General features: G+C 31.8%; 1 protein-coding gene across 1 annotated transcript in view; it reads left to right on the forward strand.

The window, feature by feature from the left end:
* Window positions 1–26,844, forward strand: part of MS3_00006174 (uncharacterized protein) — a gene marked incomplete at its 5' end in the record, with an annotated part of 262,766 nt that overhangs the window by 108,383 nt on the left and 127,539 nt on the right. Inside the window, one exon of the mRNA XM_051214293.1 lies at window positions 21,462–21,637. Coding sequence (XP_051067446.1) covers window positions 21,462–21,637 — 176 coding nt within the window. The remainder of the gene's footprint in view (window positions 1–21,461; window positions 21,638–26,844) is intronic.

Consider the following 26,844-nt stretch of genomic DNA (forward strand, 5'->3'; position numbering starts at 1 on the left):
TTAAAGCTAGACCATCATGGAAAACCTGAAAGCATTAGATGGCTGTTTTGTTCTAGTATGGGACTCCTCAGCAGTGCGCATTCACGATCCCGCACCTCGCGAGCTTCGAATCCAGGACCTATCAGTCTCGCAACAGCCACTTAACCAACTAGACTACTGAGCTGGCATCCAACTGTGTTAATGTCTAACTTTAACCAATTCACGAGGTTGCGCCACCGTTTACCATTGTCTTCAGTAAGCTGATATCTCACAACAGACCTGGTTGAACTCCACTGGTAACGGCTTCCCACTAGAACTACAGGAGTATCTCTTGAAAGCAGTCACTAATGAGCAGATGATTATTATCGGAAGGGGTTTGTGGAGATTTTAGAAATTTTCACAGATTGAAATCATGAGTCAGTTGTTTAGATATTTTTCGTAATAAGTAATTTATAATAAATGAATACATAATGTAGCTGTTCTAGACAACTAAGTATCAGCTACGCTACAGAAGTTAACGCATTGAAGACCAACTCAGCATACTCTAGAAAAACTAGACGCTTTCGTATTTATTTTTGACCTTATAGTGAATTATATAAGTGTTTGTCAATGACCATTAGAATTGCAGACATCATACTTTGATTGATAGGTCTTTATAGATAGTTATACTGGCAATAATTGACAAAGCTAAATCTAATACCTTAATGATCCCATATGAAGCCTATCCTTGATTCATTGATATATTATAGACACAATCTCACCCAAATTTAAATATTCCCTGGTTTAGCATTTTAACTACAATCTTATTCTAGTGAACGGGAACACAATTTGGGACAATCGAATGTATTTGGACACAAAATTACATTAAAATCTGAGAACCATACAGTAAATACTTCATTTGCAAAATATCAATCAATCGTCTTAGACTTCATTGTTCCTTCTTTTCCACACCAATCATTCTCTATTCTCGTTTTTTTCTTCAATATTATTTACCTTCTGCCTCCAGGCATTGTTTTTTCGACGGATGACACATACTACTTATATCTGTCGACGTCAGTAGCACACACTACATTATTACTGACGTGGATATATTCTCTAGGCTATAAATACATGGCTAATCCTTTATATTACACCATTAGGCTACAGAATGTAATATCTGAAAATAAAACTATTCAACTTCACTCGTTGGCAAAGTTAACCAAACTGAATATGAACAGGTAGAAAATGTTACCTAACATCTTCGATATCGGATACATCTATGATATATATTGAGTAATGCTAACTTATTTTTCCTGGGCTATATAATTTAAGATGTGAAAGATAACCGTTGTGAAAATTAAAGCGACACATATAATTGAACAATATTATTTTTAATTAGTTTACTATTAGGCTTCACTGTAATAAATAGTTACATTTATATGAGTGAATGAAAATATTAAACCCATCAAGGTAATTTGTGAGTCCATGATAACAATTAGATAGATTGTATAATCATAAAAAATTACAAAGCGATAGTAAGAAGACAGATATAATAGTGGAAGTGATAAGAACAATAAAATAATGAAATTTCTACCGGGTAGTTTGTAATAGGAAGTAAACCGAACTTTGATAAATAAACTTAACAGTATTAATCATAGTATATTATTAGAATTGCGTAATAAGAGGCGTGTAAGTAATGTAATGAATAACATAAGTGGAAGGAGGTAAAAAAATTTATAAAACCGTTAACTAAATCATATCTGGCCGAGGCAGGTATAGAGATGTCACGTATTTCTTGTGAACGGATAAAGTTGGGTTATAGGCCTTCATCTCAATAACTTCTACCATATGTAGAACACAGAATCAAACTTTATTGATTAATGACAAATTTATACGGCAAATCACTCGAAATGATTTGATTTCATGTACCATATGACCACTGGTAATTAAGCGTACCATGATTGAACTATGTATGATGTTCGTTTGCTCCTTTTGAAATCAAGCTTAAAGATTTTCGCTCACTCCTTGGTTGAGTTGCCTTGTAGCACACTCAGTGTAGCTATTTCTGCAAATTGAAATGACGAATTCAGATACTTTCCTTTTATCTAAGCATTTGCCACTAGTCTACTAGAAAGTGATAAAGTAAGACTAGCTGAATAGAATGTCTGATTTTTTGCCCTCAGTAATCTATCACGCAGAACATGGCTAGCCGCATCTACTAAATGAAATGTCAAAGCAATTTTACATAAAGCTTCATATACATGTTTAAATATTCAGGTATATTGCACTAAAGCTTGATAGAAATCTGATTAAAAGTAGTATATTTCGCTCATGTTTATTACATTATTTTAGGTCGAATGTTAGTGTTCAGAAATAAATGAAAACAATTGATATTTGTTTAGAATTCATTTTAACTACTAAGCATGTATACGTTCAGTAAGTTAGTATCAGTGGCCTACTAGAACAGATCGACAGTAATTAATTCAGTTATATAGTCTAGTCATTTCACGGAATAAAATGTGTGATGTTTGTCATATTTTACTCTCGATTTCCCCCTCTATGAAATATGGTCTAGCGGCTTTATATATATATATATATATATATAGGATACCTTATACCTTAGACGCTTGAAACGTCAGAAAGATTGTTGAAGCACATGATGAAAATGTAGTGAAACCCACATAAAAATGTTATTCATTGTCCATAATTTTCAAAAAAATATATAAAGTTTTGTATTGTATCGTGTATATGACTGCAGAGGTTATGTTATTGATCATTACATATATAAACGAATTCATTATTCATCGTGTTACCCAGTCCACTAGTTACTGAATTAAAATAGACCTTTTATTAAAAATACCTTCTATGTAAAGGATAATCAGTTATACGTTATCATTAATGTCTAGTTTTAAATTCAGAAAAGAAAACCAAAGTGTCAACATGAAAAATTTTTCTCTGATTAAGCAGCAGAAGATTCTCGATTTCCACAATATGAATATTTCAAAGTAATGTAATGCATTCTGCTTTTATCAGTCTAAGCAGCTTCGTTTGACTTAAAAACTTTTTTTCTGAAATAAGATTGATTACGAAAAGAATGAATAGTATAATTATTCACTTATGAATTGAATGGAATTCAGTGTTCTAATCATTCGTTTATTTATATAATGTTCATATTGGTAATGTGCTGTGTGCTACTACTGATGTCGACAGATATAAGTAGTATATATCATTAATTAAAAGTGAAATATCTAACAATAGAAGGTTAAGCAGATCGAATAGAAAAGAAACACAACATAAAGTAATAAGTGTAGAAAAGAAGAATCAATCAAATCTGAAACAATTGATTGACATTTTACAGAAGGAACAATCACCTCTAAGATTACTGATTGACATTATACAAATGAAGAATTTAGTTGTATCGTTCTTAGATTTTACTAAGAGATTTTGTAATTTTCCATTCTAATATATTTTTAGTTGTCACCACTTATGTATTCTTATCCATTATAGTAAACTTTTTTCTGTATCTTAGCATTTTGTATTCATAATGATTTACAATATTTCGTTAATTAGCATATTTGAATAAATTGACAAATAGACAATTTATGACGTGAACATGCTACATTATTCAAATACTGACTATAGAATACTAATACTACTACTACTACTCCTAATAATAATAATAATAATAATAATAATAGTAATAATGATTTGAAATCAAGCTAGTCTCATCGAAACGAATGGTATATACAAATGAATAGTGAATTTTGCATTATAAACAGACAGGAAATAAAATGAAAATCTTTCAAATCATATATTAAACAAAAAGAAACAAACTGATTGTAATGAAGTATTATATGTAAAGAAAGTAAATGAATCTTAACCAAGATATTAACATATGAATAATGTAAATGTAGGGAAGTCTAATTAGAATTTTATGCATAGAAGTACTTAAAATAAACAAATAGCCGTTTATGTGGTGTGTGCTACTTATATTGTCATAAGTAGTAGGTGATGTTAGTCGTGAACAGAATGTTTGGCAGCAGAGAGACAAGAGGATCGAACAGTAAAGAATGGAAACAGAGTGCAATTTGTATGAAGATGCAAGAATAATGAAGTCTGAGTCATTTTGAGACAATTGATGGATATTTTTCAAATTACGTATTTACTATTTGATTGTTGTATATATATATATATATATATATATATATATATATATATATATATATATCCTTTCCAGATTCTATTATGTTGATATAAACTAGCTTATGAGGTAAAGTAGAAACGTGTTTCACTATTATTTATGCATTATAAGTTTATATGGTTCCTCTGATATCCTGATCAAATTTACCATAATTGATTTGCATCTCAATATGAATTAAACTTTTGAATATATTGTAATTAAATTCATGTATCTTTATTGAATAAACCTGTTTACTAGTCATATTGTTTAAACATTTGAATAACTGATCATTTTGCACTTATTTAGTTGAGTATTATTACTCGGTTATAAAACAATTTTCAAAAATAAATAAATATGAAATTAGATTAAAATAAATGTAACCATGACGACACTCAACTTATATATGAACTAATAATATCTACAAAAGTCTAATTTGGGTACTAATTAAGTATACCTTAGAGAATTGCTATGTGAATTGTTCCTAATATTCTAATTGGTAGTTATCACTGATCAAGGTCAACTATATTGAGTGTGAAAAATTTAATTATTACCAATATTCGACGGTATTGCTCCGCATTATAAACTAATTCATATTGCAACTTGGTTGATAGCATTCGATCTGCACTAAGAAGGACTTGACATACATGATGTTGATCATTCAGTGATCAATCAATTGTGAATACACCTCAGTCCTACAGCTGGTCGTTCGTGGCCCGGATAGCCCAGTGGTAACGTCTCTGACTGTGAATCTGGGTGACATAGGATCAGATCCGTCAAAGAGCAGCAGTTCCCTAAAGATTACAGGCACATCTTGCTGACGAGTGACAAACAGCACGAAACCCGGATCCAGGGCTTTCGGTTGACTATCTTCAACCACCATCTTATCTCAACTTAGTGCATGCAATGTCGAGTCACGTAAAATTGTGACCACATTGCAACTTGTTCGATATCATTTGATCTGCACTAAGAAGGATTTGACACACATGACATTATTCACCACCCAGTGATCAATCAATTGTGACTAATTCAGGTTTATTCTGCAAACGAATGTAGTTTAATCAAATGATCAAAATGTAATGAAGTCACACTAAAACATGTAATATTTGACTGGATATCTGATAAGGTTGTGGGTAGATTATTGGTTTTTACTTTAAAATGCTTTTTTTATGTCAAACAATTAGAAAAAATGTACGTTAAAACAAGACTAGCAACTAATTAAAAACTATTAAATGCTACAAGAATATTATTTTTACTAAATTGTGTAATTTGACTGATTTATTAATTGTCCATTATCTTTTTCTTCTCTGTGTGTTCATGGATGCTCAGTAAATATTTTTTTTAATGTCTGTTTCATTTGACTTGTAATTTATATGAAACTGATTATAAAGACGAATTATTTAAAAAAAAACAGGATCACTTGAAAGAGAATAACAGAAGGAAAGAAAATAATCGTTTACTGTTTGTATACATCTGTGGACTTAATCTAGAACAGGTACCAGATGTTTCAAATGGATATTCAGTAGTATTCAATCCCGATTAATATCGACTTATTTAATTATTATTTAATACAAAACCTTTGTAGACAAATTAAATAAGTATACTGTACATAATTTCGGATGAATGTATCTTGTAATAACAGCATTTACTAAGTTCCAGATATTGCTGAATACTTAATATACCGCTAAGACATTGAGTGTTTTTATTTATAGAAATTTACTACACAAATACAATATCAGTTAATCGGTAACCACTTTTTTTTTTCATTCTAATACATTAGTTCAATTTGTAAGTTTCCTTTCATTGAATCAATTCATAAATTTAATAGTTGAGATCATGAGTTGAGGGTAGACCACCATGGAGAATCTGAAATAATTGGAAAGCCGTTTCGTCGTATTGTGGGACTCTTCAGCAGCAGTTCGCATCCACGATCCCACTTCACAAAACTCGAGCCCAGGACCTATCGGTGTCGTGCGCGAACGCTTAACCACTAGAACACTAAGACGGCCGGCATCCAACAGTGTTAATATTTAACTTCAACTAATGCACGGAGTTGCACCACCATCCACCATTGTTATCAATGAGTTACTATCTCACAACAGACCCGGTTGAAATTCACTGGTTACTGCTTCCCACTAGAACTCCAGGAAATATCTCTTGGAGCCAGTCCCTAGTGAGCAAATGATGATTATTATCAGAAAGGGGTTTTGTGGATATTATAGTAATTTAATAGTTAAATTCATGAGTCTATTGCTTCCAGGTTTTCCATGGTGTAGCTTCAATTGACTCATGATCTCAACTATTAAATTACTGTAATATCCACAAAAACACTTTAACTTGTTCGATTAAAATTCTAATCGTGCTAATAATCGGACATACTAAGCAGCGACTAATATTCAATGATGAAACATTGCATAGCACTTAAAATTTTCATATCAGTCGTATCTTCACAAAATTCCCCTTCGCTTCATTTGACTTTTCTAGTCTAAATGATGGACATATTTTCTCCTTGTTAGATATGAGAATTCATAGTATTATTATTTATGTGCTTTTTTAATTCCTATCTCATTATTATTGTTAATATCAGCCTTGCATGATACAGTATCTACGTAGTTCATTAACTATTCGTTCCTCTTTATTTAGCTAATGCTAAACACTTCCCTAGCTCCAGACTTTAAAAATTATGCAAATCTTGTATGACTGTTATAACAATAATCATTATTGCTATTACTTGCTAATTCATACGTATGTACTGTGATTTTATTTCGGATAACTTTAAATATCTAAAATAAATATTTCTACATATAATTAAAGTCTGATGAGGAGTTAATAAGAGTACTTAAATGATTTATTTTTGTCAATTTATTAAAATTAAGGTTATCTGTTAGACTGTAAGCTGAGATGATGGTGGCTAGCTGGATTCTACTGCTAGCCATCATCATCTCAGCTTATAATGTATGTAACTGAAGGTAATATCGATGCATGATGTACATATGCCAACAAGAGACTGATCATTTGCCGTCCTAAGTCAGTAAAGTCAGTCAGCGTCAACGTAGAACTTCGTAAATACGTGCATCAGTTCAAGTTGCCATACCACATTAGCACAGAGATACAATTATCGATTCTAATCCAACAGTGGTAGAAAAGTTGTAGTATAGGCAGTAATCGAAAAGATTAGGGTTTGAACATGTTATTCAACGAGTATAATCCAGTGGAATAAATTTGCAAAGAGAAAAAAAGGCACATGAAGAATTCAGAAAGTTAAAATCTGGGAGAACACAACATGTGGATACACCTGAGCCATTATAAACGATTTAGAGCCATGTCATTCAAGGTCTCTAACCATCGCTTGCTATCATCTTGAGGATGCTAACCAAGCAGTTTACACCCACCAACGTGGCTCAGTGCACTTGTCAGTGACTTCATGGATTTGTACCATGTTTTGGTTCTTTCAACCTACTCCTACAAACATTCGCAATTCTAAACATTAATTGGAAGATTCAAGTAACCAATATAAAAATGAATTATCTGTTAGATACTCATTAAAACAAAAACTTTTCACCTTGTATCAGTTTTTAATTCATTTAGGAATATTCGACGTAATTTGTTTGCCAAATATTTCGTATTATTAACCTTCAACCAATTGATAATTTATTATTCTTCATCAGTAACAGATTGCATTGAAATCGTTTCAGTGTATCACTTAGTAAACATTAGGGTCTTCATCATAAACCCTAAATCCTCTAACTTTGAATTCATCCATCAAACAGTTTCTCCTCATATATGCAATCCGTTAAACGTAATATGATTTCAGGATGTCACGTGTCATTTTATTCAATAATGATTGGAAGTCATTTACTACTAATGATAAACAAAAGTTTTATCATGTAATAAAAAAGAAACTTGATGAATGTTTTCAGTGGTTCATGTTAAAGAAAAGTAAACTTTCCATTTCCAACACACAAATATAAAATTAAAGCTTATATTCTTCATGCATGGAAACCATTAAACTCTTCTGATTTCTTTTAACAATACACAATTTTCACCATCATGATAACTGGAAAGCATGTTTAAGCATTATTTACTGTAATAGGTTAAATAAACATATAAGCTCATTCATGCATATATGCATACATAATCATACATACACACATACATTACATTTAAAAGCCAACAAATATGTGCACATTCAAAGAAAACCAGACATATGGATCACATTCAAACGTTCATGTTACCAACTTATCATAAACTGAAACTGGCATTTACATAACCATTATTATTTCTGTATCAATAGTTATTCATTTTCTGCTTTTAAAATAGAGGATGTTCATTTGAGACGTTTAATACACAAACAGAAACATACAACCGTTATATATATATATATATAAATGTATATTCCTTTCATTGCTCTCTTGAGATCGTCTACTATAGAAGTAATGCACAGATAATTTTAATTGTCAACAAATAGAAAGAAATGAAATGAGAATTTAGTGACTTAGAGTTCTGTCTTCCTTATTTTTTGTTTGTTTTTATCTTTTTCATTTCTTTTAATGCATTAAATAAAATTCTGAAAATGTTCTTAAAATCGTTTTCTTTTCCAAAAAAAAATATACTATCAGTAGTAATTAAACAGTTATAAGTGTTCAATACAATGATTGAATAATGTAGTTTATTCCTATACATAAAGAAAGAAAGAAAAAAGAATACAGTCGAAAGGAATGGTATTCATGATATTGAGGATAAGACGACAAGTTTTTGTTTAAGTTGAGCAATATTTTGGTTGTGGTATCAATGAATTAGTAATAATTAAGACCCATTAAACAAACGATTACTTACTTTCGTCTGTTACTCCCAATAGATCATAGGCCATTGACTAGTATTCTCCAACACAATCTCTCTAGGACCTTCCTTTCTAGTTCTATCCAATTGTTATTCATTCTTTCCATGTCTATCTCCATTTCAAGGAGTAATGTGTCATTTGCACTTGCACTTGTCCATTTAGTCTCGAGGATTTCAAGTGATAGGGTTGCCTTGTGAAGTAGTTGGGTGCTTTTCTCAATGTGTGTCTTATTCATTTTCGGCGATTCTTCCTGATCCCTTGATCTGCTGGGAGCTGTTTTGCTCTTTCCCACAGTAGGTTGTTGCTAATAAAGTCTGACCAACGGATCTGGAGTACTTTGCGTAGGCAATTGTTTATAAACACTTGTATCTTCTAGATAAACAAACAATTAAGATAATAAAAAATAATTTTATGAACTGTTTATCAGCTTATTCCTAAGTGATCCTTAAATTTAGCTAACTTCATACACATAGTTCCATTTATCATTTTGAAAAGAGCAAGATCAAAGATTCTACCAGTATAGCATGAATTCATTTTAATTCGTTGAATCTCGTCAGCTGATTACAACCTGTGATATTTAAACATCATAATTACATAATGGGTTTAAATTACTTACATGAAAGAGTTTGACCGGAAGTTATATTGGAGACATATTCGTATAGTATAGCAAGGGTGTAAATAAATTTAATAGACTGAATATTGTAAATATACACTTTATGTGAAAGAACATTCTACAACAGTTCAAATGGCCAGAAATAAGTGATTACATAATGAGCAAACGTTGATAGGAATAAAATGAGTAGAGCGCAGTTGATCAAATAAGTTTAGTAATTTGGAAGATAGTTAAAATAAACCTCAATGATGTAATAAATGCAAGAAAGAGTTTTAAAAAATTTAGGATGCAATGAAGGAATATTTGTCATCAAGATAAGGAAAAATTAATAACCATTTCCTTTTGAACACATAAGTCAGGTTTTTCATGCCGGATAGCAACGGATTCAGCAAACTTCAAAAGACTGGAGTTTGGCTGGTTACTAATCACCTTGAAATATTTCTAATCCTTCGTCATAGACATTCAGATAGTATAATCACCATTTTATTTAATATGTTGTATCGGCTTGTTAATCTCTTTAAACTTAAATGTGCTTATGTTATAACACTATACAGCTCTTGAATGAATTTAGATGTGACCTTAACATTATCTTTCAATCAAAATACAGATGTAAATAGTGTAATTTAAGTCCAATATCAAGAAATATTTGATCGGTCTATTGTTTTCATTAGGCTTCACAGTTAGAAATCCATAATTATTGTACTAAAGAATACAGAACAAAATATTCATATATAAGTTACGATGTTTCCGACTGTGGTCGGAATTGATTAAGAAAATATATTGAATTAAATAATGTTATCATATCCCGTCAAATTAAGTACCTGTCATTAAACTGTTCAAATATTCTAAATAAGCAACCCGTTTTTTACGTTGTTTAATTTCGATAATAATAAGCACTATTGTAAAACGTTACAAGTGATTATGATACTGTAATGTGGAAAATAGTTTAGGGAAATATCACGTGATGTAGATAAGTGAGGTAAGTGTATATAATATATTACAGCAAAGTTATAGGATTATCCAGTGTTGGCTCTTGTATGCAGGAAGTTTGAATGCACCTCTTTTGGATACACAAGTATGATTTAATCTAGATAATCCCGATGACGTCATTAACGTGAAGGGGGTTTAAATTCAATCACATTACTAAAATGTTCACAACTGGATGTAAAACTAAGGAGACATCTATTTTTATGCACAGTAACAGGTGAGAAAATAAAGCAGTTTATAAGCTATCGGCAATTCTTTTTTAAATCTTATTAAAACACAGTAAGGAGTTCAGATAAATGATTCGCCGGTTCGATGAATTTGTTGAAACAATTATTAATACAAATATTCTTTATTTTTAAATACGCAAACGATATTGGCTAGCAGTGGAATCCAGAATGCACATCTCGTTCAATTTGGGACTCTTCATCTGTATGTACCTGCATCTTAGAGTTGATGTTCAAGCTGGGACTGAAAACCAGTACCGTTCACTTCAAACGCTATGGCGTTATCCATTTAGCTTCTGAGTAGTGATAGCCACCTGCTTGTGCAATGGAGGGAAGTTTTCAACTCACTTAGTGTTGTTTACTTGTATCTTCTCATTGTTATTCAGGATTGCAATTGATCAGTCTCTTACTAGTATATGTGAATCCTGTGCGAACTGCCTGGATATGGCCTTAGGTCACAAGTAAACAACATCAAGTGAACTCATATGACAGTTTTATAGTATAAGTATATTATATTCCCTTTGGAATTTCAAATGCACTTCCTACATACAACAAAACTAACTATTTTTTGTTTGAAAGTGAGAAATGTAAACTATTCCACTATAATATAAGCAATACATTTGTTACCAAGTGAATTATATTTTAAAAAATATTGATATTTTCACTGGATGGCCGTTTTGTCCTATCGTGGGACTCCTCAACATGAGGGATCGTGGATGCGGATTGCTGAGGAGTCCCGCAATGGGACGAAACGGCCGTCTAGTGCTTCCAGGTTTCTCATGGCCGTTTAGCTTTAATTGAATCATGATCTCAACTGTTGAAATTACTACAATCTCTCGCAAAACCCCCTTCTGATAAGAATCAACATATGCTCTTTAGGGACTGGCTTCAAGAGGAATATCCTGGAGTTTTAGTGAGAAACCGTGACCAGTAGATTTCAACCGGGTCTGTTTTGAGATAGTAACTCATTGATAACAATGGTGGATGGTGGTGCAACTCCGTGCATTAGTTGAAGTTAAATATTAACACTGTTGGATGCCGGCCGTCTCAGTATTCTAGTGGTTAAGTGTTCGCGCAACGCACTGATAGATCCTGGGCTTGAATTTCGTGAAGTGGAATCGTGGATGCGCATTGTTGCGGAGTCCCACAAGAGGATGGAACGGCCGTTCAGTGCTTTCAGGTTTTCTATGGTTGTCTACCTTCAACTGATTCATTATCTCAACTTTTGGAATTACTGTAATATTCACGAAAACCTCTTATAATATATTTTTTTACAATTTTTATTACATAAATTTGCAACATTAGCTGTTTATCACATACATTGAAAATTTTAATTAAAGCTTTTTCGTATTTGTTTTAATTCAGGTACTTAAAACTAAGAATCTCAAAGTATATTTAGGGATTTAATTGACTTCTGTCATAATGGTCTAATCATGATAAATAAAGTTAGAATTCCCATTCATATTAGAACTTGAATGTTTGCTAGTGTTCTTTTTTCTTTCTTTTTTCTCGAGAAGAGTTTCCGTGTCATAAATCAATATTTCATGAATATTTGTCTCTTTTTTTAAAATCATAAATTCAGTAGTTTAAAAGTCAAACAAAATTAATATTATGAATGAAACAATTTGAAATTGATCAGTTTTTTATTGGTATATGTGCATACTGTGTGTATTGCCTTGACATTACATTCAAGTAAACAATAGCAAGTGAATTGGACAAGTAAGTATCTATTAGGACTCAGTATCTAAGTGGATAACGTAATGGCATTTGAAGTGAACAGGTTCGAGCCCCAGAGTGAACATCAACTCTAAGATGCAGGTACATACAGATGAAGAGTCCCAAATTGAACGAGATGTGCATTCTGGATTCCACTGCTAGCCAATATCGTTTGCGTATTTAAAAATAAAGAATATTTGTATTAATAATTGTTTCAACAAATTCATCGAACCGGCGAATCATTTATCTGAACTCCTTACTGTGTTTTAATAAGATTTAAAAAAGAATTGCCGATAGCTTATAAACTGCTTTATTTTCTCACCTGTTACTGTGCATAAAAATAGATGTCTCCTTAGTTTTACATCCAGTTGTGAACATTTTAGTAAATTGATACAGTTACATTCAGATGACGATACCCACTACTTCAAGTGAATAAAGACAAGGTTACTATGTTAAATAAAATGTTTTTTGTTCAATAATTTGAAATGAACATTTACAGATGACCCATTAGATAATCATAAATATACTATTGTTACATCTCAATAAGTATAGAATTCACATTTCTAATATTTCGTGACTTAATGTAAGTCACTTCTTCATAGTAACTAAATATCCGACATTCAGGTATTTGTTATTAACTCTCTACCCAATGCTTAATTTATTTGAAACTATTAAATCCAACCTTGGTATGGATCCCCCTATGTTAATCCAACTATTAATTATTACACAATACTAGTGCGTATGGAATCTTTGCTTTACAATTATGATGAAACAAATCAATTTCATTAAATAACTTATTTTACACCATACCCACTGTGATTAAAATGAAAATAGCCTACCTTAAAAACTGTATCATATAACACATATATTTATTTTAGAAACCAATAAACTGTCAACTAATTAATATAGCTTATGTATATTACACTTATGCTTAGTTATTAAGTTGGAATGAACAGGTCATGTTTAACTAAATGACAATCTTATTAAATATTTCATTTGATCATTTCAGTAAATGAAACTGTTATCAATAAAGAGGAAGAACATATTTGTAAAATCTCAACGAATGAATTTGAAGTCAATTCAACGTTCTCCCAGGCAATCTGGTCAAAGCTTTTTCAAAGAAATATTTTAAAAATACATTCTTCCCCTTTACTGTCTCATACTAACTCAGCGCCTAAATACTGGGAAACTATTCGGTCAAATTTGGACGATAGTTTTTTAGTTATTTGTTATGAATAAAACCTTGTAATGCGTTAATTCTATATGATGTTCACATAAATATAAGTACAATAGAATAGTGTGTGGTCAAACAAATTTCATGATATATCTTAGCTGGCTGAAATTTTTGGAAGTTAATTGATTCAATTTTGTGCCGGAAAAACAAAAGGTCTGATCACTTATACTCGGAACAAGGGACCACGGCAATTCCCGCAATGCGAAAGTAAGAACACAAGACTGGTATAAGTGAAGATTTATTAGCTCCAAACACTATGACAACGACGAATCTAATATAGTCTAAAATACACTGGTTTATATATTGATTGAACACACATTTTGATTAATAATTAGGATTAGATCACATACTCAGTTATAATAATTCACTTACTGATCATAGTTCATGTCAATGGAATACAAGATTATCGTATATTATACAGAAGAAAGTATCATACTGGAAAAACAATCAAATAATCCACTGAATGACCATCACATTGAATCAAAACGGATTTTATGTTGAATAAAACTCATAATGAGTAATTCACTAGAAAATTGACTTTTCTTTGCATCATATCAAGCAATAATTAATCTACTGGGTATAACTCGGGTCCTAACATTCAAACTGCTAAAACGGTTACTTTTCGAGGCATGAGTTTATAATCTTCAGCATGAAATTTTGAAGTATCATTCATAATATTTTGTGTTTTCCCCTTGTGACTTGGAAAAATAGTTTGATCAAAAAACTGTCGTGAATACTAACAACGGGAAAATGTAAACACTGACATCTAACCAATATTAAAATTGTTGAATCAGTAAATAGTATACTGGATTCATTAACTTGATAGATAACAGGTCGAAATTTTAGTCGAAAGGTTCACAATTAGGTATATAAACACAGAACACCAAATATGTTTAGCTGACAAATCTCTAACAGGATGAAACTTATTTTCTGGATTTCGCTTGACATCAAGATTAGTCAACAAGATAGATGGAAGTCACTTTAAATGAGAACAGGATTTGATCACAGGTTGCAATAATATACAGATAAAGTAAAACATTTTAATAAAATCATAGGAGGATTTCATAATGTGATGAATAAGGGAAAATAATTTGACATAATAAAGATCAAAAACGAAATAAATATGGTATAGCCTGAAAGAAGTTATTGCAATCCATAGTGAAACTAAGAGATTGAGTTGCCTGATAATGTATATAATTATTAACTTTACCTATGGTTTTGAAATATATAGTCCTATATGTACAGTATTACTAGTCAACATAAAACACTTGTAAAATAATAATCAACAAATACCATTGCTTTATAAGATTGCTGACAAAGGTAAGTGGTGCTTGCTTTCTTCTGATACTACTAAAACCTATCGATAACATAAATATAACTATTAGTATGAGGTATGAGTTTATCCATTGTTAGTATCTGGACTAAGCATCTAGGTTGACAACACATTGAGTCTTTGAGGAGAACCGCACTAGGTTCAAGTCCCAATGTGGGTGTACACACTGAAATCCAGGTTCGCTTAGTAAAAAAATCATGAATAGGATGAAATACTAGTCCTGGATACGACTGTTGACAATATCATATTCAATATCTGAAGTGTTTCTTTCTTTAATTTTTGCAGTAGTCAGTTAAATTTATTTTTGATTTGTTCTCTTTTAAAACGTAAATGTTCACTGAAGTTTTCTCAGTGGTTACTGGGAGTATATAAACACAGATTCCATCCTTCTTGGGACAAACTAGTCAAAATAACTTATTAAAATAACAGTAACATTATTCCAGTTATAAATAAATCAACTTTAAAATATGGCTGTTATCAGAAGGGGTTTTGTGGAGATTTTAGTCATTTCAATAGTTGAAATCATGAGTCAATTGAAGCTAGACCACCATGGAAAACCTGGAATCACTGGACGGCCGTTTCGTCCTAGTATGAGACTCCTCAGCGGTACGCACTCACGATTTCGCATGGCGAGATTCGAGCCCAAGACCTAACAGTCTCGCGCGCGAGCGCTTAACCACTAGACCACTGAGCCGGTAGGCATCCAACGGTGTTAATGTATGACTTAGACTAATCGACGAAATTGAGCCACCATACACCATTGTCTTCAGTGTGCTGATATCTCACAACAGACCCGGTTGAACGCCAATGGTCACGGCTTCCCGCTAGAACTCCAGGACATTAACACCGTTGGATGCCGGCTCAGTGGTCTAATGGTTAGGCGCTCGCGCGCGAGACTTATAGGTCCTTGGTTCGAATCTCGTGGAGAGAGTGCGAACGTGGATGCGCACTACTGAGGAGTCCCATACCAGGAAAAAGCGGCCGTCCAGTGCTTCCAGGTTTTCCATGGTGGTCTAGCTTCAATTGACTCATGACTTCAATTATTTGAAATATGACTGTTATAAAACAAACAAAATTATCATATAGCATTAGGTTATGTTAAAATACACAAATGCCAACTAGATGAAATACCTTTGAAAAACTTTTATCTATTCCTTGAATCTGTCGTTCTGATAAAATATGAATTGTTAATGATTAATTTGAATATATCCATTATTTCATATGGGATCTATTAAGGGTTCATCTATTAACTTTTATCAGATAGTTTTATTCTCCGAAATTAACGTCTATGACATTTTCAAAATACAACCCAATGAAATAGACAAAAAAGAGATTCTACGCCAATAATTATGACTTTGATTAAGATTGTTTATAGTGAAATGTATCCGAATACTTTTCATTGAGGTTAAATGTTTGATAGTTCATCAATCTTAAAAGTGTTTGACATGGAACTTTTAAAATTGGAGCCTCTGATAACAAATGTGTAAGGCCACTGTTTTTAAAACACGTCTGTGTAAATTCATTCTATTTTGAGTAAATATAAAATCAGATAAAATATATGATGGATGGATTATTCTAACTTTATGAACTATATTTATGCCCTTGTTAATACTACTAGTCTTATTTCAGTTATTCTAATGCACGATTTCAATATCCTGTGTTTGCTAGTATATTTCTGTATATTAATTTGCTGTATTAAATGCTAAGATACATGAAATGAGTTACAGACTCATTTAGTGATTTAATCGATATCCGTTAACTATGCTGTGTTCATAAGATCAAATTTCCTTACTATTGTTGATATATTGCTATGCAAACATGAATTGCATGTATCCTAAATAGATTTTGTATTCGATTTTATACTGCCATGTTGTCCAAAGAGATCAGGTTAACTATATCACATAAACTTTAAATCAGTTTTCCATAATTATTTAGAGCCAAATGCGCAACCATATGTATATATCTGAAACTGGACAAATCGATTTTTACACAACCAACATCATAAATCTAACGTATACAATGATGCATTGACTGTAACATTAAATAAAGATGAATAGTGACTAGCGGTGGAATCCAGGACGCGCTTTTTGTCCTGTTTGAGACTCGTCAGCTGGATGTGCCTGCATCCCAGAGTTGATGTTCACTCAGTAGCTAAGTAGACAACGCAATGGAGTTTGAAGCGAACGATACTGGTTCCAAGCCCGGGAGTGAACATCAACTCTGGGATGCATGTACATGCATCACGAAACGCGCATCATGAATTCCACTGCTAGCCACTATCCATCTTTGCTTATAAGGCTTGTGACTTGAAGCTTTATCGAGGCGATCCGCACAGGATGCACTTATGCCAACATGAGACTGATCAATTGCAGTCCTAAATAACAATGGGACGTTACAAGTAAAACGATACCAAATGTAATATTAAATGTTTTCATAGAGAAAAATAAGTGAATGAATAAGAACCCCGTTGGTAAAAAACTTCTACTAACATAATTTTACTAATAAAAAGATACCATAATCAATATTTAAATATACAACCGGGTCTGTTGTGAGATAGTAGCTCACTGATGACAATGGTGTATGTGTCGCTCAATTTCGTGGATTAGTTGAAGTTAGACATTAACACCGTTGGATGCCGGCCGTCTCAGTAGTCTAGAGGGTAAGCGCTTGTGTGCGACAGTGATATGTCATGGGTTCAAATCTCGCGAGGAGAGATCGTGTATACGCACTGCCCAGGAGTCTCACAACATGACGAAATAGCCGCCTTGTGCTTCCAGGTTTTCCATGGTGGTCTAGCTTCAAATGACTCATGATCTCAACCAGTGAAATTAAAAATCATGAAATTTCATTTAGATTTTATTCATTACACAATAAAAGTAACCAAACTATTTATTAATGAATTAGACGATTCTATATAACTTGTAAAATTATTCAACAGACGGTTATACACTTAACAATATTGATTATCACTTCTTAATTCTTATAATTTTAGTCAGAAGTTTCCCTATTATATAATATACTCTTTATTAATAGAATTTCAATAATTCACTATGTATAACCCATTAAGCATATGCATAAATAGGTTATTGTACTTACTTACATACACAAATACAGAGGTAATAATTCTTTGATGTCAGTTTGAATAATAATAAATACCATTACTGAAAAATTGGAATTTTAATGAATCAAAAATAGAGTGAAATCACTATTATTATTATTATTACTATTATTGTTATTATAAGGACAGTAAACCAGCAAGAGAAATAAACTGAAAGCAATTGATAATCTATTTCTCACTATTCAAAATAGAAAAGCATCATCACTAACTGTAATACATAAGCAAACCAAACCACAAAATCACCCTTCTATTTTCTTTTTTTTTCAAATAATATTTCAATATTTTAAAGTTTAGAGTAATGAAACAAGAAAAAAAAGAGAAGAAACGAAAGAAAAAGGTGAATAGAAAGTTAAGAATTAGATATAAGTATAAAAAGTAATATAGAAAAGCATGACAACAATAGTAATAATAGTAATGGTAGGCAATGAATGCTTATTTAACGTGTGCCAATCAACTACGATATTGAAATTATCATTTCTGGTTTTATATTTTTGTTGTTGTTGATACTTTATGTAGAAAAGAAAACAAACAAACAAAAATGTTAATTAAATCAAATATCAACAACAAATAACCATAATAATAATAACAAAGAGTTGGATGCAGTAGGATAAAAAAAACAGGCAAAGTTTATTCAATCAGAAAGATAAACTTATTAAATATTAAATATTGCCTTTGATGTTCACTGAATATATAAATATATATTTCAACATATGCTCACTAAGGACCGGCTTCAAGAGATATTTCCTGGAGTTCTAGTGAGAAGCAGTAACCAGTGGAGTTTACCCGGGTCTGTTGTGAGATAGTAACTCAATAAAGACATTTGTGGATGTGTCACTCAATTTTGTGGATTAGTTGAAGTTAAACATTGGATACCGGCCGTCTCGGTGGTCTAGTGGTTAAGTGTTCGCGAACGAGACTGATAGATCCTGAGTTTGAACTTCGCAAAGCAGGATCATAGATGCGTTCTGCTGAGGAGGCCCACACTAAAAAGAAATGAACGTCCGTTTCTTCCAGTTTTTCCATGGTACTCCAGCTTTAATTAACTCATGATCTCCACTATTAAAATTACTATCATATCCACAAAAACCCATACTGATATATAATATTGTTGAAATAAACATCCAAAAGAGATATTACATTATATTTGATTATTAACTCAAATTTGTTTGATTGTAATATAGTGATCTATAGAAACCACTGTTTCCAATTTTTCAAAAGTTTCGTCAATAGTTGGGATATTTATTTCTCTTGTTTTTTCATTGACTGGTGAATTAATATAAACCATTCCTTTTTCTTTTTTTGTGTTTAAGAAAATGAATGGTTTTAGTTTTGCTTCCGGTTAAGTTACAATTTTCATCATATAAAAAAACCTGGTTAATCATGTTGTAATGGCTGGTCTTTTGTCGAGCGCACATAGCTTATTCCAGCTTCTGGACAGGCCAATTTATATATTCTTCTTGAGTCATATTTTTTACACTCGTTGATCAGATCAGATAATCAGAGAATCGCAGCAAATTAAGCGAACAATGAACAGCGAAACGAAACAAAATGACGCGCAGTGGAGAAGGCGTGTGAATCAACTCCATTTAATCAAGCGTTAGACGATATTTATAATCACACAAAAATAAGTTACAGACATGTGATCAATAGAATAAGAATTGTTTACACAAACACTCATATAAAAACAGTCAAGGTTGATAAGTAAATAAGTAACAAAGTCAAAATATGACTCAAGAAAAATGGATAAATTGACCTGTCCAGAAGCTAGAATAAGGTATGTGGGCTCGACATAGAACCAGCCACTATAATGTATACTGCCGTTATAACATATTTCATTTTTCCCCTTTAACAATGTATAAATCACTAGATGGTTTTTACTTCTTCATCATTATGCATCCAATGTGTTATATCCCGACGGGAATAATGAATGGTAACTGTTGGGATCTCTTTGTGGACAAATACTATATATATATTTCTATTGTATAATCGTTAAGTGACAGAACTATACATGTTTATATTCCTCTTATTATAAGCTCTTAATTGACTTATTGGTTACTGTTATATAATTTACTATTCTTAATTTATTCTCAATCTATTGGTCACAGTTTTTATACTCACAACCACTTTTCGTTTGATGTTGTTCAGATGTTACTTTCTATTTTGTGGTGTAATATGGTCTGATTTTGCGTGTACATAAATCAAGTATGTTTGAAATTTATTATTTGTATCGCAGCAGCTGAGGTTGGTGTTTTGGACTTAACAGGCAGAGCTAGACGGAGAAAGGACCAATCGACACTTTGGGCTGCTCGTACTGGTGTATGCGTCATTAGTTTGATCGTATAAGTCAGATTATTTAAATTTGGCAATCATATTTCGCGGTATTGTATAGTTAAGGACATAATGAATTGAATATAACTCCATGTAACGGTTTTCTTATAAATCTAAATATAAGTGATGCAATCGCTTTCAGATAAAACGTCAAATGTACATATTAATACTAAAATATATTTATTCAGAGGTTGTTTTGAAAGTACTTTCTTCTAAAAATTAGGTTAAATACTTAAATAGTAGTTATGACAAAAAACTGTTTCAATGGTTGAGATCATGAGTCAATTGAAGCTAGACCACCATGGAAAACCTGGAAGCACTGGACAGCCATTTCATCCTAATGTGGGACTCCTCATGATCTCAACCATTGAAATTACTATAATATCCACAAAGTCCTTTTGATATGTAAAAAATATTTCTTAGGAAGTCTAGAAAGTAGATGAGATTTAGTGTCAAATTTACCGATTTACAAGTACTTGAATTTAGGATATAAATAAGACGACCTGTTTTAATAACCAAATAAAAGGTATACACATGACAATCATAAACGACTTGAACAACCATTTCTTTCACATTATTTCACAGACAATTGTGATAATTGTAGAGCTTAGAGGATGACAGGGCAGATTGATAATCTAAGTGGTGTTACTGATTTCATTAAGTATTTCTAACCCTATTAACTCTGCTATGGCAGAGTAAGGATTGTTTTGTTTATAGTTGAAGAATGGTTTTACATACAGGTTTCAGAAACTACAAAATGAGGATCTACCAATAGTTCCACGTTGTTTTCAGCATTGTTACTAAGAATGTCGAAATTATTTAACTTTATTTTCATTCATACTGAATTGTATTTTGTATGTTTGTAAATGTGCGAAAATAAAGTATATAGAAATAAAATCAACCATTTATTCAATTCATTTTCTATTTTATTAGGCATATCCTTCTGGGATTAGTGTCCACATTAATGTAAAAAATATCAGATTACTGCCAGAATATGAAGATGTTGAACATTTAGCTAGTGATAATGGAATTGTTATGGATCCTTCAAGAAAATCGAATATGCAACATTGGCGTAAACCACTTGAGACAATCATTAAAACAGCATGTCGGTAGGTAATTTCTTTTATTATTATACGTTTCTTTAATTTAGTACAATTAAAACTGTTATGGCACAATGACTTAATTAACTTTCTCTGTATATATACAAATATGTATATATACATATATGGTATCTCGCTATCGATTAATCGATGTAGTTTGATTTAAAACGCTTATAAATTAGGAAGTGATATATTTCCTAATTAATAAGATTGTTGCTAATCAGTAGCATTTACAGACTGCCTAGTTAAAGTTATCATAGTGATCTTATTGCCATAGATAATCTTTGGTTATGTGTATCTATCTTACACCATAAATCCACCATAAATATGAAGAGATTCAAAGTAGAAATCTATTGTATGATTTCAAAATTAATGAGTTTTACCACAATTCTATAACTATTAAGTTACTAGTGTCACATGAGTACATCACCAATAGTTCTATGTAGAATATGTCAAATTAGTTTATTAGTGAATGTGGAAATTAGTCATTTAAGTAGTCAGTATCACAAATTACATTTCGAACAATCTGATCACACATGTCGGAAGGGGTTTTGTGGAGATTTTCAGAAATTTCAATAGTTGAAATCATGAGTTAATTGAAGCTATACCATCATAGAAAATCTGGAAGCACTGGATGGCCGTTTCGTCCTAGTATGGGACTCCTCACACATATACTTGTCAGGGCTTTTTATATGAAACTTAATAAAGGTCAGTTACATGAAAGTTCAAGTAAAAGATAACAAAGTTGAGTGAAACAATTTTACATCTTATGAAAAGAATAGGAAATTGTCGCGTTATCCTAGGCCATAGATTGATTTAAGGATTACCAGGCTAAATTCAAGGTAACGATGAATTGTTGTTGTACACATAATGGGGGTTAAATTTACGAATTGCCAAGGATTCAATAAACTTGAGAATTCGACCTTGACAATTTCTATACAACGTTTTAAAAGCTGTATTAATGTCAATTTTGTGCCCCGTTTCAATTATATGTTTCGCTATCAATGAACATGGTTTTCTATCTCCCACGTTGATCGGATCATTTGACACTAATTTGTTTTGAAGCCCCTTATGTGTACAAAAACAATTTGTTGTAACCTTGAATCTACCATGTTAATCCTTAAGTCAATCTATAGCCTAGGATAATGCGACAATTTCTTATTCTTTCTATACGATGTAAAATTGTCTCTCTTCCGTTTGTTACCTTTTTGACTTGAGCTTTCATTTAATTGACCTTTATTAATTTTCATATATGCGTGACCAGATTGTTCGAAATGTTTGGCGCAAACACATCACATTTTTCAGACCAACTCCATCTTCTCATTGTCCTATTGAAATATATTTTATTCTATTAGATGATACCTAAGATGAACAAACAATAATATTGCATAATCATTATTCAAACTAAGCAGTGAAAATAAAACTATCTAATTTCATCATAAACAAGCTATTGAATTATGCTTCCACATAATTAATTTCTGGTATAATTAACTAATGTTTCATATAATGATTATAAGAAATAACTAAACAAATAATTACTAAATAAATAGAGATGTTGGTGCATCTCAATAATGTGTGGTTTTAATTTTTAAAGCGTATAGTAACCAAAGTAAAGCTGGATGTATTATATACACATATCGAGGAGAGAGGGCGGAAAGGAGATTGGCAAGTAATTATATCTGTTGACTTTATTTAATTCGTTTATAAGAGTCTTCCAATACACTTCAAGATCGAACTACTTTTAGATTTTGATTCATAAACAAATGAATTACAATCAACTATGGTAAAATAATTACAAAACAATCTACATCTGTAAGCAAGGATGGATAGTGGTTGGCAGTGGAATCCAGGACGCATGTTTCGTCCTATTTGGGACTCGTCAGCTGGATGTGCCTGCATGCCAGAGTTGGTGTTCACTCTAGGACTCAAACCCAGTACCGTTCGCTTCAAACTCTATCACGTTATCCACTTAGCTACTGATTCTTGATAGCCACTTGCTTGTGAAATGGGGTGAAGTTTAATTCACTTCCAGCTGACGAGTCCCAAATGGGACGAAACGCGCATCCTGGATTCCACTGCTAGCCACTATCCATCATTGCTTATAATGCTTGTAAATTAAGGCGACATCGAGGCAATAGGCAGAGAATGCACACATGTCAATAAGAGACAGATCAATTTCAGTCCTAAACATCAATAGGAAGATTCAAGTAAAACAATACCAAGTGAATTAATTTACATCTGTGTTTACTCAGCTTTCATTAAAATTAAATCAATCATAATTTAATATGTCATTAAGATGTTTAATCATTGTGTTTTATAAAGATTATAGGTTATTTAATTAAATGACCTTAAGTTGAATAATTAAAGTTTAATTTCTAAATGATTAGAAATAATGAATGAGAACACGAATTCCAAACTGTTTGTTATTGTCTTTTCTGACAGTTCATAATGAATTATATAATCATTGATTGTATAATCAAACAATAGAATTTATTAAATGAATACAATGTTAATTTCCGGTTATCATATTTAGTTTTTCATTTGAATCATAAAATGATATCATTGAAAAATAATTAGTATTAAGAGGGGTTTTCTGAAGATTGAAGTGATTTCAAAAGTTGAGATTATGAGTCAATTAAAGCTAGACCACCATGGAAAACTTGGAAGAACTCGATGGCAGTTTCGTCCTATTGTGAGACTCCTCAGCAGTGCGGACTTACGACCACGACTTTAAATCCCAATAGAAATAGTTACAAATAATTTCTAGAACAATTTTTTAAGAAAATTGTGGATGCGCATTGATGAGGAATGCCACAATATGACGAAATGGCCATCCAGTGCTTCCAAATTTTTCATGGCGATCTAGCTTCAATTGACTCATGATCTCAACTATTAGAAAATAATTGAATAATTGAATATATTTTGTTGATCGGTGAAAAGTAAATAACCTTTCAGGAATATTAGATTTAAGATTATTTAAAAAGAGGACTTTGTATCCTTGAGTTCACTAATAATTACTGTTATTTAAACTAGCATCATCTAGCTTTGAAGTCTGTAATGTTAGCACTAATCATTTCTTTACGAATGGATTATTGTGAGATTGAGATATTTACAATGATTGAGTACTGACTACATTCTATCAATCAGGTTGTAATGTGGACACTAGTCAGACTGATTTAATATCGCGTGCATTGTTTTCAGATAATAGGTAGTTAAATGTAGTTAACAGAATGCCCTAAAGCTGTATTTCACACTTATTGGCGCTCGTTAGCATGACGTAACTCAAATCCTGAGGCATCTACTTTTCCCTACACGATACATATTTTATTAAACTGTTTGAAGGTGCCAAACAATTTACCAATAGAAATGAGTTACAGATATTTAAGCACCATAATGTTCCCATTTTGTTTTACATTTAGGTTTGTGTTTTGAAAGTAGATTATATTGACTTTATTTAATAAAGAAGTCTTGTGGCACTTTTTACACTACAGTTCAAAATTCCCTGACATTCAGTATCTGATAAAATCGCTTACATTAATTTGAAAAAAAACTCACTGAAAAGTAATGGAAAATGTTAATCCATTGATCATTATTATTATCACTGACTAACCTGAAGACTGTCTAAGCTGATAATCAGAAATCAAAACTATTAAGAACCAATAGACTAAATTATCACAAGCACTATAATCTTATTTCACCAACGAAATTTACTTTGGATCAAAAATAATTATCAGTAGTCAAGGCTCATTGAGTTTGATAGTACAAACCAGACAATTGATTTGTAGTATTGTTGTAACGTGTGGATTGCACGTTAAGATAAGCAGCGTTTTATTGATCGATTACAGTGACACGGAAAACACATAGTGGACGCCCTAGTGTCCTGATTGGTCCCGCTTCCCTGTCTAGCCCAGCCAGTTGAGTCCAGAACGCAAGTCACAGCCTCTGAGTTACGAATCATTTTATTTCAGACATACTCTATTTATATACCAAACAAACAAACCACATCGTACCATAAAATAGAAAACAACATTTACACAATATTTAACAAGTGAAACAAATATCGACCAATAGGGAGTGTACAACTCATGATATCAACAGTTGAAATTACTACAATCTCCACAAAATCCCTTCTGATACTAATCAATCCTATAATCATTTGAAACATACAATCCATTTATTTAAAACAATATATTTTTTTGAAATGTTTCAATTCATGAATCCCTTTTTTTAAAATTTCATTACATATTTCTTATGAGTATTTCAATTTATCTCAAATTATCATCCCATTGTAATTTAATCGAATTGACATAATCCCTTTTTTTTATTTTGTTTCTCTCTTTTAAGTAGTATATTAAGACATAGAGAATTTAGAATAAAGATTAGCATGTAATCAAAAGTATTTTTCAATTTATCATTGACATTAAATTAAAATTTTGGTAGAGATTGTTAAATGGTGACTGATATATCACTGGTGATTGTTTGTCATTTTCACAATTATCATAGGAAACAAATATTGGTATTAGTATATTAGTATTTTCTTAAAAATGTATGAATTAATTAATTGTGACTCAGTCAGTAAAAATAAAACCTTATATCTTAGACTAAACTTCAATGGGGATATAGTGGGTGATATTTTAACACGTCAACTCAAAAAGATCTGTTGAAAGGATGTTTCACACTGACAAGTTACATATACCTTTCTCAACTAAATCAGTACTCATACAACAAATCAAGGATAGGTTACCTATGATGGGCTCCTCCATGTGTGTGTACTAATTCAACTGCTCCTGTGGAGCTAGCTACATAGGCCGTACTTAGAGGGCTTTGTCGTTGCGTGTTTGGGAGCATATACTAGCATGGTTAGGAAAATAAGTCACTAAATCGATCAGCAGCACTATCTTATCCTCACTTGGTAGATAGTGAACATTATATCAAAATCGATGAAGCTTTCTCTGTCTTACATCAAATTCCAAAAAAATATTTACCTCAAGGAGCTAGATTACGGTTACACTACATAGCCGAAGCCATCTGGATCAACTCCTGAAAAGCAAACTTATGTATCCATAAAAGGTATCTCCAGCCTCTATGTTTACCCTGACCTACGACTGAATTACCGGATACCTAAACTGAATATTATGAACCTCTTATCCCCTTCATTTTTGATTAAATCTATCTTAATTTTCACATCCATCATTCCTAATTCACATGAACCCTTT

The sequence above is a fragment of the Schistosoma haematobium genome, chromosome 2, assembly GCF_000699445.3.
Source record: "Schistosoma haematobium chromosome 2, whole genome shotgun sequence".
NCBI classification, from domain to species: Eukaryota; Metazoa; Platyhelminthes; class Trematoda; order Strigeidida; family Schistosomatidae; genus Schistosoma; species Schistosoma haematobium.